We start from the raw sequence: 17,904 nt of genomic DNA on the forward strand, positions 1-17,904 counted from the left end.
AATTCTCTATTCTTCAGGATTGTGTGGGGCTCAGTCCCTACTAGAACTCTGGTAATTTTCAGATTATTAGAATTGTTAAATCCTGAAAAAATAACAATTATCAAACTATTTTTTTAAAATTAATTTCATGTTTCCAAATAATTTTAAAATTAAACAAACTTGAAAATAAATGTAAAACTTGTTCTTGAGTAGGTATCGTATCAATTTTAGAATAAATTATAATATTTTTCTAGAAAATTTTATTTTTTAGGAAAAGGGATGAAGTAAAAATTCTATCTGGAAATCAGGAAAGACAAAATTAAATTTTTGTAAGGCAACCCTAAATATTTTTTTTTCTAAATTTACCCACTGCCCCTGAAAATACAACCATTGCTACATGTGTGTAGTAATTAAAAAATCGATTTAAAAAAAAGAAGATAAAAATATTTCTCTTCAAGATTTAAATATAAATTATCTCTAAGTCTTTGAATTCTAATTTTTTCTAAAAATGACAGTAAAACAAAAAAAATAAATAAATAAAATCTAAAAGAAAAATTACAGAAAATACGCTGTACTAAATTTACTTTACCCTATCGATCACCAGATGGCAAACACTCTCCAAGGAAGAAGTTACAATTTACCCGTACAGGTTGGTACATGTACTTATTTTCTAGTGTACACAACAATTTTAATTTATTATTACCATTTCACTTTCATTTTTAGACTCACACACAAGGCGCCTTGGCGGCAAATCCCTCATATATAGATATATAAAAAGAAAAATATTCATTTCCGTGTTCCACGTTCTCTGTATAACTATACAGTAAAATAATGATTGCAAATACCATTCACAATTGCCAAACACTAATGTAATATACCGAGCCAAAATTAAGGTGATATGGTGATAATTTTTCATCCTTACGAAATTTTTTTGGCAGATTATAATTCTTTTGTTATAAAAAAAAAAAAATTCTTTGAAAAAAAAATGAATCCCGACGAACGGGTTTTGGACGCCGAACAATGGAAATTAGAAGCTCAGTCTGTTATAAATGATGTTAAAAATCATGTCACTGATTTTGTTCTGTCGGAAAAATTCCAAAGTACAAATACAGAAATATTTTTAAATCTCACGACACTCGAGAATTTGAAATTTTGTGTTAAATTAACAGCGGCCGGTTTTTGTGTTGTTGGTAATCAACATGACGACATGTCCAACAATATGAATACTATGTATTTTGAAACACCTTACAGTTTACTTGATTTCCTAAGTCCGATGTATAGAAATTCCTTTGGAAATTCTCTCCTAAATAAATTAAATCTACTCAAGGAAAATCAGACCGATAATAATTAAACTGCGAAAAAAAAATTAAATACTGTTTCTAAGGATGTTTTTGAAAAAATTAAAGATGTTTTTCTTTTTAAAGGTTAACAATGTAAACATTTTTTAAATGTAAATAAAGAAATTAAACAACAAAATTAAATTTACTCAATCAATGGATTCTTTAATCACACCTTCCAGTTTTCCTGAAAATATCAAATTGATACTAAAGTAGATCAAATTGATATCCAAAAATGTGGATCAATTTTTTTATTGATCCACATTTTTGGTATTGTCGTTGCAATTTGATAATTTGATACTTTTAAGTTAAAAGGGTCCCTTTAAATTTTGAATAATAATATAGGCAACGTAGACAAAAAATATAGAACATAACCTATACAAAATATAGAACATAACTTATTTTATAACTCTTTGCAAGAATTTAATTACATTTATAAATTAAAATTCTTCTCTGAAATACAATTATTTTTATTTATTTATTTATTTAAAGTTTGGACGGACAAAAAATTTTAATAAAATTCGTTGCAATAATTCAATTATTTTTAAAAATATATAAACCCCTCGCAGAATTTCAATTATTTTTAATACAATTTTAATCAAATTCATCGAAAATGAAATTATTATTAAAAAATTTATAATTCTTCTCAAAAATTCAATTATTTTTGAAAATATTTAAATTCTTCTCTGGAATACAATTATTTTTAAAAATTTTAATGAAATTGATTGCAAAAATTCAATTATTTACATAACTATTTTTATAAATATTAAAATTCTTCTCAGGATTCAATTATTTTTTAGAAATTTTAATTAAATTCGGATTAAAAATTCAATTATTTTTAGACTATTGAAATTCATCGGAGGATTTCAATTATTTTTAATTTAATTTGCAATGAATTCCCCGAAAAACGCAATTATTTTTAAATATTTTAATAAATTCCATTGCAGAAATTCAATTATTTAAAAAAATATGAATTAACTTCTTTATAATAATTCAATTGTTTTCAATATAATTTTAATAAAATTTATTGAAAGTGTTCAATTATTTTCATAAATAAAGTAAAATTTTCAAAGAAATTCACATACAATTTTCATTAAAATTGAAAAAAATAATTTTTTTAAAAAATTTGATATAATTTGTTTCTTAGAGTGTAATAATTATTTTCAATTTCTTTTTAATATCATTTCTTGAATGAAATCCAATTATTATAAAAAATTTTCATGCAATTCTTCGTAAAAATTCAATTATTTTAAAAAATGTTGATAAAGTTCTTTATAAGAATTCAAATTTAAGAAATATTCGTAATTATTCAATAAATTAATTTTCTTATTTAAATAATTGAATTCTCGTAGAAGTTTCTAATAAGAATTGATTTAGATGATTTAGATTTAGACAACAAATATAGAACATAACCTATAAAATTAGTTTCGATACTAAGTCAAGTATTCCAAAATAGCTCAGATTTCGATTTTGTTTGTTTGTTTTTTTTTATTTGAAAAACTAAATCTAAAGTAAAAAAATTTAACTCACCTGAATAAATCCCTTTTCCTTTGTCACAGTGGTCACAGTTTTGTTTACAAAAGAGAAAATCTCAGTGCGTAGGGCTCCAGGGAGTGGAAGCTACAGACCTGTTCTTCGGCACTCGGCAACTTCCGCCGAAAATCGAAGATTGTCGAAGCTGTAAATTGACATAATGCTTCCAAAAGCATAGAGCAGTTGAAGTTTGTGAAGTTAGTTGAATATTTTTTTTTTGGAAAGTAATAAAGAAAAAATTTAGTGCAATTTAGAATATTTACAAATGTGCCGTGCATATGAACAATAAAGGAATAATTTCAAAAGGTAAGATATTATTTATTCTCGTCAAATATTATTTTTAAAATCATTCTCGAATTTGACAAATATGTATAACTAACTTAACAAGGTTAGGGTTCGGAATTTCTAGCAGAATATCAGATCCGAAATTTAGATGATCTCTATTGAATATACGAATAAAATTTTATATTTCTTTGAATAAATTTGATATTTCGGGAATAATATGTTTCGTTAGGAAAGTGTAGTTGGTTTTTTTTTCGTGTCTCAACCACTAAAAAGTTAATCCGTCTTTGATGGAATTACGCGACTAAATTCTTGTTTCCTCTTTTTGTGTATAGCCGCGGAAAAACTTTCTCTCAAAGAATGATAAACATTCTTTATTATTTTTTTATAATAAGTGGATATTAGTTATGAATTTTTAATACCAGTGCTCGTGGAGTATTCTTACAAAAGATAATGATGTGTTTTCTAAGGGGAAAAGTAATCAGAATGACGATGACACGCCCGCGAAGGCCGACGACGATATAAATATTATAAATTTGACGAAAATCGTGGTGTTAATTTCTTTTTTTGTTTCGAAAAGTGAAATACAAAAAAAATTGATTCTCTCAGGCGAAAAAGAGACTTTTATCCGATGTGTGTGATTTATTTCCTGTGTAACTAGGTGGGTCACAATCACAACATTCCAAACGTCAATTTTGTCTTTCTATTCGAAGAAAAGAAACTAAAATCAATGATAATTTATAAAATTATTTATAAAAATAATTGTTCATGTACCTATAGGTCTTTGACAGGTCAGTGACTCACGAAGTTTTGTCTCTCTTTTCTCTGGGGTCAGGGTTGCTACTATGGGGAAAGTACTTTTTTACAGCATAAAAATTAGGTTCTTGCATAAAAATTCTAATTTTTTAAAATCGAAAATTTTCTCATATTTATTTTAAAGAAAATAAAAGAAATTTGCCTTAAAGTTAACGATCCTTGCGGGTAAAATGTTAAAATGTTCAAAAATAGAGAAAATTGACGTAGGTCGTTAGAATTGAGGAAAAAGGTATAAAGGCTAAAGTAGAACGACTTAATGAAGCTTGAACTTTGATGCCAAGAATTCTAATTTTCCCAAGTTATAAAATAGTGAGTGTGATGTGTAAAAAAAAATAATTACCGTCTTTTCTGCAAAAAAAAAGGAATTTCAGTATAAAAAAACATATTTTTAAACTATTTAGATCGAGGGGGAAAATAATTTAATCCCTTTAGAATCTATAGTTATTTCAATGTAAGGGTCATCTTCAAGTGCATCAACTTCTATGACCTGCTTTTTTCGAATAATATTTTTTTACCGAAGGGAAGAAAAATTATAATTATAAAAAATTTTAAAAATAGACATTAAAAAGTAATCACCGAAAAAACGATATTCTAAATAATTTTAGAAACATTCAATTATTTTCTTAAAAAATATCATTTTCACAGGAATTCAATAATTTAAAACACAATTTTCATAAAATTTTTCAAAAAAATCATTTAATTAAAAGAAAACAAAATTTTAATAAAATTCATTGAAAAAATTCAATTATTTTCATAAACAATAAAACTCATCTCAGAAATCCAATTATTTTTAAAAATTTTAATAAAATTCGTTGCAAAAATTCAATTATTTTCATAAACAATAAAACTCATCGCAGGAATTCAATTATTTTTAAAAATGTTAATAAAATCCGATGCAAAAATCCAATAATTTCCATAACTAATAAAAGTCATTGCAGAATTTTAATTACTCTTTAATACAATTTTAAAATAATTCCTCGAAAAATTCAATTATTCTTAAAAATTTTTATTGAAATTCGTCGGAAGAATTCAATTATTTTTCTATAAATTAAAAATCTTTTCAGAAATTTAATTATTTTTTAAAATTTTAATAATAATCATTGCAAGAATTCAATTATTTTTATAAATATTAAAAATCATCGCAGAATTTCAATGATTTTTAATAAAATTTTAATAAAATTTCTCAAAAAAAATATAATAATTATTAAAAAATTTATAATTCTTCTCAAGAATTCAATTATTTTTGAAAATATTTTAATTCTTCTCTGGAATACAATTATTTTTCAAAATTTTAATAAAATTCATTGCAAAAATTCAATTATTTCCACAATTATTTTTATAAATATTAAAATTCTTCTCAGGATTCAATTATTTGAAAAAATTTTAGTGAAATTCGGATAAAAAATTCAATTATTTTTAGAACTAACAAAATTCATTGAAGGATTTCAATTATTTTTGAAAATATTTAAATTCTTCTCTAGAATACAATTATTTTTAAAAATTTTAATAAAATTTACTACAAAAATTAAATTAAATTAAATTAAATTAAATATTAAAATTCTTCTCAGAATTCAATTATTTTTAAAAAATTTAATAAAATTCGGATTAAAAATTCAATTATTTTTAAATTAATAAAATTCATTGGAGGATTTTAATTATTTTTAATTCAATTAGCAATAAATTCCTGGAAAAATGCAAGTATTTTGAAATATTTTAATAAAATTTATTGCAATAATTCGATTATTTAAAAAAATTTTAATGAAATTCTTTATTATAATTGAATTGTTTTCAATATAATTTGAATAAAATTTTGTTGAAAGAATTCAATTATTTTCATAAATAATCGACAATTTTAAAAAAATTCAATTATTTAAAACATAATTTTCTTAAAATTTTTTGAAAAAATTAATTTCTTTAAAAAGATTATTTTAAAATTTTTCCCAAGAATGCAATTATTTTAAAAACTTTACTGAAAGCTCGGTGACAAAAATTCAATTATTTTCATAAATAATAAAACTCATCGTAGGATTTCAATTATTCTTAATATAATTTTAAAATTAATTCCACTAAAAACGCAATTATTCTTAAAAAATTTGAATAAAATTCTTCAAAAAATTCAATTATTACTTAAAAATATTTGATACAATTTTTTTTCTTAGAGTCTAATAATTATTTTCAATTCATATTTAATTACATTTCTTGAATGAATTTAATTATTATCAAAATTTTAAATGCAATTCTTCGTAAAAATTCAATTATTTTTTTAAAAATGTTGGTAAATTTCTTTATAAGAATTCAAATTTAAGAAATATTTGTAATTATTCAGTAAATTATTGATTTTTGTATATAAATAATGAATTCTCGTAGAACTTTCTAATAAGAATTTATTTAGAATTGAATAAAATAAAATGATTAGAGTTTTGAATAATTTTTTGTATATAAATTTTAAGAAAAGTAGGATGGAATTTTGAAAGAACTTTTGTAATTTTTAGAAATAGTTAAATTTCAAAAATGCGTTACATTGAAAACATTTGAAATATTTTGATTCCTGTAGACAAAATAAATTCTAGATATTTAAATATTTATTTTGAAAAATTATTCTATTTTTGAATATAATTAAGAAATTATAAAAAAATTGAGTCAAGTTTAATTTTTCGATAGCTACTTTTTTTACTACCTTTTTCTGTCTTTAAGCTACTTTTTGATACTTTTTTAAAATTAATTATCGAGTACAAAGCCTTTATTTGCATATTATATTAAATTTTTCTATAATTATATAAATTCTTAAATTTAGAATATCGCTTTTTCGTTGTATTTGACGTTCATAATGTAAAAAGGGAAGTAATTACATAATTTTCAGTGTGAATTTTTAATTTCACATGATTGAAAATTAATTCTCATATTAAAATATATAAGAAGGTTAGAAAGTTTCTTTCAATATCTAATTAGAAGTGGTGAAAGTTCAATAAACTACAAGACTATTTTTAACGAATATGCATTGAATTGAAAATGAATATTTTGCAAAAAATTTTCACACAAATTTTCAATGAATGAAAATAAAAATTGAAAATTTTCTATTGATACATAATTCCGAAATTGAAAAATAATATGCGAAAATAGATATTATACCAATATAGACACATATTCTGCTATCTATAATAGCTTTTAGAAAAATTTGCAATCAGTGAGTATTAATGAAAATATTTTCTCAAAAGTGAATAAAAATAGGGAAAAAGAAGTGCTTTATCTTTTGATAATTTTTTGCAAAAAGCAATTGATTCATAGGAACTGATAAGATAATGTACGTTTTCACTCGATATATTAAAACAACTCGTTCAGGAAAGGCAAAAAAAAAAAGTTGCTTTAAAAGCCACACACAGTTCATTCTCCATTCAATGAACGTGCTGGAAGTGAATTTATATTCTCTTGACAAACGTCTTAGTTGTAGATTACGTCTTCATAATACAACAATAATAGTGATCATACAGTGTGTCTAGTGTGTCATGACTCACAATTTAATAATGCACTTTTTCATTTTCACTTTTGAATTTCGATTTTAACTTTTTGAAAAAGATTTGATTATAAATTTTGTTTTAAACTTGATTTCTACATTTTTTATTTTCACATTTTTTCTAAGGATTTCAAAATTGAGACAAAAAACGAATCAAAATTGTTGCATTGCAACAATTTTGATTCGTTTTTTGTCTCAATTTCACTGTTAATTTAATAGTATCAAATTGCAACGAATTGATACAAAAAATGTGGATCAAATCAAAAATTGATTCAAATTTTTTTGTATCAAATTTGATCTACTTTCGTCTCAATTTGATACTTTCAATAAAAAACTGTGTTGATATCCTTAGAAAAATTGTGTTCTTCATTCTAGAGAAAAGGAATAGAAAAAATGATGCTGTAAAGATGGTACAATTTATAGAAAAATATAAAATAAAATAAAAATATTAAAAATATGGGAAAAAATATATTTGCGAGAGAATATTTGTACGTTTTCTTAATCTCGATTCGAGATTAATGATTACTCACTACTTATCATTCACTTCGTACATCGTACGATGAGGAAGACGTGAAGAATGCATATATCTAACTATAAACTCATTTCTTTCAAGGTTCAGTTGAAACCTGAGAGAGCAAATGCGAAGATTTGTTTCGAGATCAACTCGAGAGAAAAAGGAATGGCTAGCTTGTTGGTGAATACTTCGAGTAAAAACAGTTCGCGAAGTGCATCACCGAATAGAGGAAACTCTCAGGCGGTTCAAAGTCAATCACAACCACAACAACAACAACAACCAACAGCCAACCTGGATCATACACCAAAATCTCGGAATGCTGCTGCTGCTGTGTAAGTTTTCGCAATTTTTTCTTCTTCTTTTCGTATTTGCATAATTTCCACATTCCACAATTGCATTTATTTCTACATTTGCCTTCACTTTTAACTTAAAAGTATCAAATTGCAACGAATTGATACCAAAAATGTGGATCAAATAAAAAATTGGTCCAAATTTTTAGCGGACAATTTGATTCACTTTAGTATTAATTTAATACTTTTAAGAAAACTGTAGTTTTTAAGAATTCTTCCCTATATAGTGGAAACAAACTTTTTGAATAAATTTACTTTCACTACACGGGAAAAACGAATAAATAATAAATATACTAACTTTTACTATTTTCATAAAGTAAAATTTACACTAAACAGAAACTTTCGCTTATTTTTGGCAATTTTGACTATTTTTGGAGTAAAAGTTGCTACGATCGAAATACATTTTTGATGTACTTTGAAAATAGTAAAAGTTGTCAGAAATGTACTAAAGTTCGCGATAGTTTTCGTTTTACTTTGTAAGTATAGTAAAAGTTACTGTATATTTTTCTTCCACTTCTTTTGTACAGTGTAAACAATAGATCTTACTTTTAGCCCACTTTTGATTTGGGAGAAGGACGTTTAGAACTATTTTCAACTAAATTTTAGCTTTAAGAGGCTACAACCTCTGATATTTTTATAAAAATACTGATTTTAAGTCCTAAAAAGCCTAAAAATAGAGTTTTAAGCTTAAAAATAGGCTACTTTTCAAATAACTTTATCTTTAAGATATCACGGTTTTCTCGAAAGTATCAAAACAATTTGATACCAAAATGTGGATCAAATAGAAAATTTTTCGCGCAAGAATTATTCAATAAGTAATATTAAAGAAAATAGTATTAAAAAATATTAAATATAATAAGTTTTTAAATACACATTATAGGGTAAAAATAATAAATGTTCGTTCTTCCTAGCTCGCAGCGATAAGTGATTGACATTACATTATCGAAAACTGGAAAGACAAAAAATTGTGTTATGATAAGAAATTATGAAGCTTAATTACATAAAATACCTGAGATAATGAGAATAGTACCATACAAGAACTTACTACAATAAACAACAAACAAACCTAACAGACATTTCTTAAAATAAGTTACAAACTTACTGCAATATTAAGGCAATTTTTTTGACAATATTGATCCTTTTTGGGGTATTTTGGGTATTTTTGGGGTTACAATAACCTAAAAAGTCTAAATTTAAAATTTAAGTGATTCTTAGTTTTTTGGGTTGTAATCTACTCTCTAAATCTAAATTAGTAGTTTTCTACTAATAAAATAGTGCGGATTCGTTTACCAATTGAATTAATGTTTTGACTCATTTTTAGTAAAAGAAACTACTAAATGCTGGTAGAAAACTACTAAGTCATTAGTAAGTTGTAGTTTTTACTATTTAAAATTAGTAAACCAACTTACTACTTGAATTAGTAGATTTCTACCACCAATTAGTAGTTTACTATTAAAAATGAGTAGTTTAGTACTAAAAAATTAGTAGTTTACTACTAAAAATTAGAAGTTTACTACAAAAAATTAGTAGTTTACTACAAAAAATTAGTTTACTATTAAAAATTAGTAGTTTATTACTAAAAATCACTAAATCAGTCCCAGTTGTTCATAATTCAATAAGTAATAGAATTAGCAGTAGAAAACAACTAATTCAGATTTAGAGAATGATTCTAATTTTAAAACCAGTTTTTAAATTAAAATTCGTTAAATTAAAAATTTTGTTTTAAACTTCTCAATATTTCGCAGAATGAAAAAACTTGACTAGAAAAAGTGTCTTTGTATATATGCATATGAATATTTAAATTGCTTTAAAATATGAAGTGGAATAAATAAATGCTTTAAATATATCTCGTAACAAATTCCTTATTGTTTGAATAGAAACTTTGCTCTTTGAACAATTGAATAATAATTTTCTTATCAATGACTTCACTCAACGGACAAAGGAGTTCCTTTAAAAACTTGTAATTACAATTTAAAGAAATACATTCTCTAATAATCACCAAATATTTTTTTAATGTATAATAATAAAGTGTTGGTGCTCTACTATATGCTAATCACTAATTAATTCTTATTACTATCAATCACTAATCACTAATTTTTAGTAATATAAGTAAATTCCTCAATTGCTATAGCAAATTATACTCTTTATTTTTTATTTAACCTATTTAAAATTTACTATTTGGTAAAAATTACAATGAACAGCGATAAGTTTCTCTCATAGTCTCTAAATTTAAATTAGGAAAAATATTTACTAATTTGAGTTAGTAACTGACTTTTTGCTTTTGATTTAGTAAAATTTACTTAAAAAACTTCATTTTCAATATTTTCAAAAATATAATTCCGAAAATTCAGATACAAAGGTAACAAAAAATAATATAAACATTAAAATTTTTTAAATTATTTTTAACATTTTCGAGAAAACAATTATTTGTTTTAAATTATACAAAAATTCTTTTAAGAAATTCCATTATTTTCGAAAAATTACATTAGAATATTTTAAAAAAACTAATTCTTAGAATTGTTTTATTATAATTTATTAAGATTTACTTATCTTCGAACAAAGAAAATTAAATTTTTTTAAAATTTACTTCTTTAGATTCTTATTAAAATTTCGTGGAAAAATCACATTTACACATATTTATTATTAAAATTTTTCAAAAATTTAATTATTTTAAAATGATTTTACAAAAATTCGATTGTTTTTAATAAGATTTTGTCAAATTTCAATTATTTTAAAACGATTTTACCAAAATTGAAATGTTTTAAAAAGATTTTATCAAAATTCAATTATTTTTAAAAGATTTTACCAAAATTCAATTATTTTTAAAAGATTTTACCAAAATTCAATTGTTTTTTATAAGATTTTGTCAAATTTCAATTGTTTTAAAACGTTTTTATCAAATTTCCATTATTTTTAAAAGATTTTACAAAAATTCAATTCCAGTGTAATCCTGAATATTTTAATTTTCTTCTTGAAAATAATAAAAAAAATTCAATTGTTTTTAATAAGATTAGATTTTATCAAATTTCAATTATTTTAAAACGATTTTACCAAAATTCAATTGTTTTTTATAAGATTTGGTCAAATTTCAATTATTTTAAAAAGATTTTGTCAAATTAAAATTATTTTAAAAAGATTTTATCAAATTTCAATTATTTTTAAAAGATTTTACCAAAATTCAAATTTTTTTTTTTTACCAAAATTCAATTGTTTTTTATAAGATTTTGTCAAATTTCAATTGTTCTAAAAAGATTTAATCAAATTTCAATTATTTTTAAATTATTTTACAAAAATTCAATTTCAGTGTAATCTTGAATTTTAATTTTCTTCTTGAAAATAATAAAAAAATTCAATTGTTTTTAATAAGATTTTATCAAATTTCAATTATTTTTAAAAGATTTTACCAAAATTCAATTATTTTTAAAATATTTTGTCAAATTTGAATTATTTTAAAACAATTTTACCAAAATTCAATTATTTTTAAAAGATTTTACCAAAATTCATTTTTTTTTTTTTTATACCAAAATTCAATTGTTTTTTATAAGATTTTGTCGAATTTCAATTGTTTTAAAACGATTTTATCAAATTTCAATTATTTTTAAATGATTTTACAAAAATTCGATTGTTTTTAATAAGATTTTGTCAAATTTCAATTATTTTAAAACGATTTTACCAAAATTGAAATGTTTTAAAAAGATTTTATCAAAATTCAATTATTTTTAAAAGATTTTACCAAAATTCAATTATTTTTAAAAGATTTTATCAAAATTCAATTATTTTTAAAAGATTTTACCACAATTCAAAGACTATCTACTATCTTTAAAACATTATTTAAAAATATTTTTAAAGAAACTAATTTTAAGAGTTTCTTTATTATAATTTTTTTAAAATGTTATACTTTAATAATTTAAAAAAAAACTTTGACAATAATTACAGTTACAAAATAAAATTTTTATTGGAACACTGAATTAAATAAACGACTTTTTTTGACTTTTTCTACTTTTTTTGTATTTTTAATCCACTAAAAGCGACTTTTTTTTGTGTCTTTTCGATCCAAGGCCTGTAAAAATGACTCTGAAAAAAAGAATTCGATTGAAATAACCAAAGGGTCGGGTGTCTAAATCAATTACAATTTCTCACTAATTACAAGGAATTAAATTTAATAATAACGAATTAAAATGAATAATAACGAAATTCCCCAAGTAGAACTGGGGAAAAAAATGATAACTCTACGAAATGATAATGACTATATAAAGTTACAATAATTCCATTGCTCTTAATTAGATAATTCTCGTTCAATTTATTGTACTATTTAAAGTACATTAAGAAACTTATAATTTCAAACATTGTAAGAGAAGTAAATTATAGTTTCCTCCGTTTTTGATGGAGGCTTATATGATTTTATGAAATTGTAACTCTTTGTAAACTGTGTATGTTAATCCAAGCATCACACAGTGTGACCCTCCTTTGTCAAAAGGATATAGATAGCATCATAAACCAAGTGATGCTTGAATGATACTTACACACTATCTCCTGTAATTTGCATTTTATCAATAAAATTAATAGAACTTCAATTCTTTTTTTTTTAAATAAAATACTGAAACAAATTTTTTTATTTTTATTATTTTCCCTCTTTCTTTTTTGTAGTAAAAATTCTAGTTTCAATAAAGACAGAAGATAACCTTGACATTCTTTTGATATTTATTACTCACATATTTTTAGATTCTCTGTATACAATTTCTGAAGGGTGGGAAAAAAAAAGGTTTCAAGGTTTTTTTCTCCTTTAGAAAATTAGATGCAAAAAAGACTGTATACGGTTTTTTTTATTTAATTGTTACTACACCCAGAGAAATTGTATATTTGTCTCAGAACCAACTAGACTTTTTATTTGTTTCAAATAAATTTTATTTGGTCTAAATGAAATTTTATTTGGCTCAAATATATGTTTTATTTATGCCGAATAAAATTTTTATTTAAAACAAATAAAAAGTCTAGTTGGTTCTGAGACAAATATACATTTATTTAACTCAAATAAAATATATTTGGTTTAAATAATATTTTTCTCTGGGTGTAAAGTGGAGCAAAAGGAAAATTAAAAGTTTGGATTTTGATCCATAATTTTGGTATCACTTTACTTTCGAGTCTCGAAAGTAAAGTGATACCAAAATTATGGATCAAAATCCAAACTTTTAAGATTCTTCGAAATTGAAAAACAAGAGATAGGAGTTTAGTTAATTAATAACATAGTTTAATTAATAATATAGTTTAATTAATAACATAGTTTAATTAATAACATAGTTTAATTAATAACATAGTTTAATTAATAAAATAGTTAAATTAATACAGACAAGAGTTTAATTAACGTAAGAGACAGAAAGAGTTTTAGTGATTAGCACAAGACAAGAGACAAGAGTTTCTTTATTTTTGTTTGAGCATTGATATGAAGAGTGTATTAATTCATGAAAGTTGGGTGAAGTCAATGGAAGAATATGCTAATCATTTGCAATGATCGAATGTGCACACTGTGTGCACTTTATGATTCAGACATCAAGCAGGAGAAGGTAGCACGGGCAGTGGCAGCAGCTGTGGAGGAGGGGGTGCTACCGGTATGAAGAGTACCAGTCGACAAAGATCACCGGGTGCCGTGGTACGAACTAGTGACACCATGGACGAGTCAAACATCAGCACAATCACTGCCGACACTGAAGAGATTGTGCCAAACATTCAACCACCCAATGACGAAGAGGGAGTACGTTCATTATTTTAATCTCTTTTTTTTCTCTGCCTTCTTCTACTTCTTCTTCATCAAAAGGATTGATCAAAATATACTCTTCACAATCTTTTTTGATTCAACACTAATGTAAATAGTTATCAAAAAAATTGTATTGTTCGCTTCTGTAGTTTTTCTAATCGAGATATTTCGTTTTATAATAGATTTTATCAATTTATAAGTTTTCGTTTCAATTTTAAGTCAATTCCGATTCAAATTTGATTTAATTTAATTTTGAGTCAATTTTAACTCAATTCCGATTCAATTTCATCTCAAATCCTATTCAATTTCAAGTCAATTCTGATTCAAATTTGATTTAATTTAATTCCGATTCAATTTTAGCTCAATTCTGATTCAATTTGAACTCAATTCCGATTTATTTTCTAATCAATTTGAACTCAATTTCAAGTCATTTCTGCTTCAAATTTGATTTAATTTCATTCCGATTCAATTTTTTGCTCAATTCCGATTCAATTTCATCTCAAATCCGATTCAATTTGAGCCCGATTCAATTTCGATTCAACTCAATTCCGATTTAAATTTGATTTAATTCAATTCCAATTTAATTCCGATTCAATTTTAACTCGATTCCAATTGAATTTCAACTTAATTCCTATTAAAATTAGAATTACTTTAATTCCAATTCAATTTCGACTCAAATACGACTCAATTCCGATTAAAATTCGATTTAATTTAACTCCAATTCGATTTAATTTAATTCGAATTCAATTCTGATTCAATTTCAATTCAATCCAACTAAATTTCGATTTAATTTCAAGTCAATTATAATTCCAATTTGATTTAATTTAATCCTGAATAAATTTTAATTCAATTCTGATTCAATTTCAACTCAATTGTGATTTAATTTCTAGTGAATTTGAACTCAATTTCGATTCAATTTAAGTCCAATTCAATTCCGATTTAAATTCGATTAAAAATTACATTTTAATTCAAATCCGATTCAATTTTAACTCGATTCCAATTAAATTTTAACTAAATTCCGATTCAAATTAGAATTAATTTAATTCCAATTCAACTCTGACTCAATTACAACTCAATTACGATTCAAATTCGATTTAATTTGATTCCAATTGAATTCCGATTCAATTTCAATTCAATTTCAACTCAAATTCGATTTAATTTAATTCCATATTAATTCCGATACAATTTCAATTTAAATCTGACTCAATTTCAATTCAAATTAGATTCAATTCCATTCGGAATTAATTTAAACTCTAATTCAATTTCTACACAATTCCGATTAAAATTCGATTTAACTTAATTCTAATTCAATTTCGATTCAATGTTAAATCGATTACGTTTTATTTCCTACTAAATTTCAACTCGAATTCGACTTAATAAAATTCCAATTCAATTCCGATTCATTTTCAATTCAATTTTAACTCAAATTCGATTTAAAATAAATTCCAATTCAATTACGATTTAATTCCGACTCAAATTCAACTCAAATTAGATTCATTCCCGCATTCGGATTTAATTTAAATTCGATTCAATTAAATTCTTATTTAATTTCAACTAAATTTTGATTCAAATTCGATTTATCTTAATTCTCATTCAATTCAGATTCAATGTTAACTCAATTACGAGTCATTTCCTATTAAATCTCGACTCGAATTCGACTTAATTTAATTCCAATTAAATTTTAACTCTATTTCGACTAAATTTCAAGTTAAATTAAATTTAATTTAATTTAAATTCATTTTAATTTAATTGAAAAATTTTATTAAATTCAAAATCAATTTAGTTAAAATACAATTCTATTTAATTTAAATTCAATTCGACTTAATTTCATTCTATTTCAATTCCGATTAAATTTTAACTGGATTCTGATTAAATTCCGACTAAATTTTAAATCAAATACGATTATATTTAATTTCGATTAAATTTCAATCATTTAATTTAATTCAAATTCAATTGCGATTCAATTTTAACTAGATTCAGACTCAATTTCAACTTAAATTCCATTTAATGTAATTAAAATTCGATTCATTCCAATTCTGATTTAATTTCAATTCTGATTGAATTCAAATTTTAACTCAAGTTTGATTTATTTTAATTTCAATTCCATTCCAATTCAATTTTCATTCAATTTCAACTCATTTCCGATTGAAATTTGATTTAATTTCATTAATTCAATCCAATTTAATTCTGATTCAATTTAATAGTGATTCAAATATGATTTAATTCAATTTCGATTCAATTTAACTTCAACTCAATTTAATTCAATTTCGATACAATTTAATTTCAATCCAATCTAATTTCATTTTGATTTAAATCAATTCCAATGCAGTTTCGATACAATTTCATTCCGATTTAATTTAATTTAATTCAATTTCGATTCAATTTAATTTCAACTCAATTTAATTCACCTTCGGTTAAATTCAATTCTTATTCCTTTTCGATTCAATTCAATTTAGTTTCAATTCAATCTAATTTAATTTCTATTTATTTCAAATTCAATGCTGTTTTAGTTCAATTTAATTTTATTTTATTCCATTTCGATTTAACTTAATTTTTATTCAATTTGACTCCAATGCAATTTAACTCAATTTCGGTTCCTTTTATTTTCAACTCATTTCTGAATAAATTTAATTTCAATTCAATCCAATTTAATTCAATTTCGAATTAATTCAATTCCTATGCTATTTTGAATCATTTAATTGAATTTTGATTGAAATCAATAAATTCCGATGCTATTTTGATTAAATTTAATTCCGATATAATTTAATTCAATTCCCATTTAATTAAATTTCGATTTAATTCAAAGTCGACTTAATTTAATTTCGATTCACTTTAATTCTGATTCAATTTCGATTCAATTGATTGATTGATTTAATTTAATTCAATTTCGATTTAATTCAATTCCAATTTAGTTTCGATTCAATTCAATTTCAATATTATTCAATTCAATTTCGATTCAATTCAGTTTCGATTCAGTTTGGATTCAATTCAATATGTATGTCAATCAATCAATATTAAATAGTATATCTACAAAAAAAGGAATTTAAAATAGTACAAAATAGTAAAAAAAGAAAATTATAATATAATAAAACAATAATAATAAAAAAATAAGAGGAAAAAATAAGAATATAAAATGTTAATGAAAAAATGCATAAAATAAAGAAATAAAATGTAAAGAAATAAAGAATTGAAGAAATTAAATGAAAAGAAATGAAGGAATGAAATCTAGGAAAAAAATAAATGAAAAAATAAAATAAAAAAAAATGAAGTTCAACATATTATGTGTGAAAAAAAATCTTGTTGTGTCTTGAGGAGTTTTTATGTTTTTGTATATTAATTAAAAACGTTTGGAGTAGATTAAAATTGCTGACTATTTTGTTATACACTGGCGCATGCAACTGGAATTTCATAATTTACGCTAACTCATGTGATTGTTAATTTCTGTGACAGGACGCACATCATCATCACACGCAATCGTTCCTATCGAATGGCTCGACAGAGTTGATAAGCGACGACATTGATTCAAGTGCCACGCGAGTTCGTCAAGCCATCGAACATATTCAAAGTAAAATTGACCGAACTAGAGATCTAATTCGAGTTGAACAAACCACCCGTGACGGTAAGGCAAACATTCTTCAACTGAATTCGTATAATTCAAAAAATGTTAAAAAAAAAGTTTAAAACATATTTTAACAATTTCGAAATTATTTTATTTTCCATAATTTTTGCGTTAATAAGTTTATTCTTTTTTGCAATTTTGAAAGATAATTTTTTTTTTAAGTATTTTTTTATATTGAATCTTAGCTAATTCAATTCTGGCACAGAAGTTT

The 17,904-nt window shown here is 23.2% G+C and overlaps 2 protein-coding genes across 6 annotated transcripts in view; both read left to right on the top strand.

The window, feature by feature from the left end:
* The first annotated feature begins 585 nt into the window (after positions 1-585).
* On the top strand, positions 586-1,442 carry LOC122504282 (GSK3-beta interaction protein). The gene is made up of 2 exons (XM_043615319.1): positions 586-628; positions 703-1,442. Exon 2 carries the CDS (start codon positions 878-880, stop codon positions 1,328-1,330), a length of 453 nt encoding a protein of 150 aa, XP_043471254.1. The 5' UTR covers positions 586-628; positions 703-877; the 3' UTR covers positions 1,331-1,442.
* A 1,457-nt stretch (positions 1,443-2,899) lies between these two features.
* LOC122504275 (transmembrane and coiled-coil domains protein 2) overlaps positions 2,900-17,904 on the top strand; it is a 29,398-nt gene continuing 14,393 nt past the window's right edge. For 4 of the 5 annotated variants that reach the window (XM_043615306.1, XM_043615308.1, XM_043615307.1 and 1 more), the window contains exons 1-5: positions 7,339-7,434; positions 7,811-7,868; positions 8,072-8,304; positions 13,867-14,071; positions 17,525-17,693. In XM_043615306.1, the coding sequence (XP_043471241.1) occupies positions 7,343-7,434; positions 7,811-7,868; positions 8,072-8,304; positions 13,867-14,071; positions 17,525-17,693 (757 nt within the window). In that variant the 5' untranslated portion in view covers positions 7,339-7,342. Of the gene's footprint in view, positions 3,156-7,338; positions 7,435-7,810; positions 7,869-8,071; positions 8,305-13,866; positions 14,072-17,524; positions 17,694-17,904 lie in introns of those variants that run through there. The other variant, XM_043615310.1, reaches the window with a different exon arrangement.

The sequence above is a fragment of the Leptopilina heterotoma genome, unplaced genomic scaffold, assembly GCF_015476425.1.
Source record: "Leptopilina heterotoma isolate Lh14 unplaced genomic scaffold, ASM1547642v1 Lhet_287, whole genome shotgun sequence".
Lineage (NCBI taxonomy): Eukaryota > Metazoa > Arthropoda > Insecta > Hymenoptera > Figitidae > Leptopilina > Leptopilina heterotoma.

What these genes read in the sequence shown, in the direction of transcription:
- LOC122504282 (XM_043615319.1), top strand. Translation starts at nt 878, where the DNA reads ATGGTGATAATTTTTCATCCTTACGAAATTTTTTTGGCAGATTATAAT.